At 37.5% G+C, this 2,429-nt stretch overlaps 1 protein-coding gene across 1 annotated transcript; it reads left to right on the top strand.

Moving 5' to 3' along the window:
• Nucleotides 1-645: 645 nt before the first annotated feature.
• On the top strand, nt 646-1,578 carry LOC102524869 (olfactory receptor 4C13-like). Its single transcript, XM_031673825.2, has one exon. It carries the CDS (start codon nt 649-651, stop codon nt 1,576-1,578), a length of 930 nt encoding a protein of 309 aa, XP_031529685.2. The 5' UTR covers nt 646-648.
• Nucleotides 1,579-2,429: the final 851 nt, after the last annotated feature.

Genomic DNA, 2,429 nt, shown 5'->3' with positions numbered 1-2,429 from the left:
TTTGAATGTGTCTCCACGACACACTCTGCCTCCTGCCTGGGACCAGAGCCGTCTATAGAAGACCATGTGTTCATAGTGTTTCAAATTATTGCATTCTAAATTCAAGTCCAGAATTTTCTGTGAAAACTTTTTGAGGTTTTAGGCTAATAGAAAAGATTCAGATTTATAAAAAGAATTACTTATCTACTGTGGATGTGATATGAATTCCCTGGATAGTCTCTGAGTGTGTCATATATTTCATACTGAAAATTACTTATCCCAAAAGGAGTTCGATTTGAAGATGGGATTATTTCTGGACACCCTCAAATATTGTTAATATTATCAAGACCAGAAGGTAAGTTTTCAATAGTGCTGATGCTTATTAAAGATTGTTATCTTCTACAGATAATAACCATTTTGTTTCAACACTTTTCAAATACTGGAGCAGAGCATTTCATTTTCACCCCTTTCTGGAAAAGATGGTTCGTAAATATCATTAAGCTAATTTGACAGATGAAACATTTCAGGTTCATAGAGACTCTGAAATTTGTAGGATCCAACTCTCTAACACAGATTTTCGATATTCGAGCAGTTAAATGATTTCAAGGTTCACCTAATAAAAAGTGACTTCTTTTTTCAGGTAATGTAATGAATCATCACTTGAGATACATGGAGAATAGAAATAACGTGACAGAGTTTGTTCTGCTGGGGCTCACACAGAATCCAAAGATGCAGACAATCATATTTGTTGTGTTTTTGGTCATCTACATTGTCTCTATGGTAGGAAATGTGCTCACCATGGTCACCATCTCTGCCAGCCCATTACTGGAGTCCCCCATGTACTTTTTCCTGGCTCATCTCTCTTTCATTGATGCCTGCTATTCCTGTGTCACTACTCCTAAACTGATCGTAGATTCGCTCCATGAAAAGAAAACCAGCCCCTTCAATGAATGCATGATGCAAATCTTTGGGGAACATCTCTTTGCAGGTGCAGATGTCATCCTGCTCACTGTGATGGCCTATGACCGCTACGTGGCCATCTGCAGGCCCCTGCACTACACAGCCATCATGCACTGGCGACTGTGCTGGCTGCTAGTGGGAGTGGCATGGGCGGGAGGCTTTCTTCACTCAACCATACAGATCCTCTTCATCGCCCATTTACCGTTCTGTGGCCCTAATGTCATAGATCACTTTATGTGTGATCTGAACCCCTTACTTGATCTTGCCTGCACTGATACCCACAGTCTAGGGCTCTTTGTGCCTTTCAACACAGGTTTCATCTGTCTATTAATCTTCCTCCTCTTGATTGGCTCCTATGCGGTCATTCTGCACTCCCTGAGGACACACAGCTTAGAGGCGAGGCACAAGGCCCTCTCCACCTTTGTCTCCCACATCACAGCTGTCATCCTATTCCTGGTGCCCTGCTTGTTTGTGTACCTGAGACCTGCAACTACTCTACCTAGTGATAAAGCAGTTACGGTGTTCTACACTGTAATAACTCCCATGTTAAATCCCTTCATCTATACATTGAGAAATGACCAGTTGAAAAATGCCATTAGGAATTTGTGTAGCAGGAAAGTTATTTCAGGTGAAAAATAAAAGGTTCATGGAGCTGGCATTGATTCTAAACACACAAAGATCAAAAGGATATTGCTGGTGTTCTCAGCCAAGAAGATCTATGACATAAGTGACAATAAATTAACCACTGTAATGCATAGATTCTGCAAGTAGGGGGAAGAAATGGGTGCAAGAAAAGGGAGAAAAATCTTAGCCTGACATTAATTTTGCATATTTGGAAAATTCTACCAAATCAAGTCTTAGTTTTTCTACCTTGATGAATGTATATGAATTAATACACTTATTCTAATAACACAAAATAAAAATATACTGATAATGAGCAGTAATTTTTATAGTAATACAAATGGGTAGGTGCTGTTATTATTCCCATTTCACAGGTAAGTAAACAAATAGAAAGAAGAAAGTTTCAAAACAGAAATATGGAAGAACTAAGTGAGGTATCTAAGTGATACCTCAACAATATATTTCACTGCTGTTTTTATACTGCTGGTCATGATGATAGAAAGGTAGGGTAATTATACTCATTACCACTTATTGAGACAGGGACTGTATTTGTGTGTGTGTGTATATATATATTTCTTATATATTATACATGTATATTTACTATGTTACATATATTAAATATATTATTTATATACATTGTTATATATATTAGCATATACTATTATATATACTATTATTTTATTAGTTCATTACATATTACTCAATTCTAATAATTGTCATTAATACCTCTGCCCATTTTCACATGTCATGGTTGATGGCAGTACACTGGCTGTGACACTGTGGTATGTAACTACTTTTGGAGTGTGAAAGCAATGGGCCATTTCATCTCCAAAGGGCATGTAAAGGATATTACACATGTTTTCCAATTT

This window comes from Vicugna pacos, chromosome 10 (assembly GCF_048564905.1).
Source record: "Vicugna pacos chromosome 10, VicPac4, whole genome shotgun sequence".
Lineage (NCBI taxonomy): Eukaryota > Metazoa > Chordata > Mammalia > Artiodactyla > Camelidae > Vicugna > Vicugna pacos.
The sequence above is the reverse complement of the archived record's forward strand: the minus strand, read 5'-3'. Positions and strand labels throughout refer to the sequence as shown.

Coding starts and splice junctions, on each gene's coding strand:
- LOC102524869 (XM_031673825.2), top strand. CDS start 649: ATGGAGAATAGAAATAACGTGACAGAGTTTGTTCTGCTGGGGCTCACA.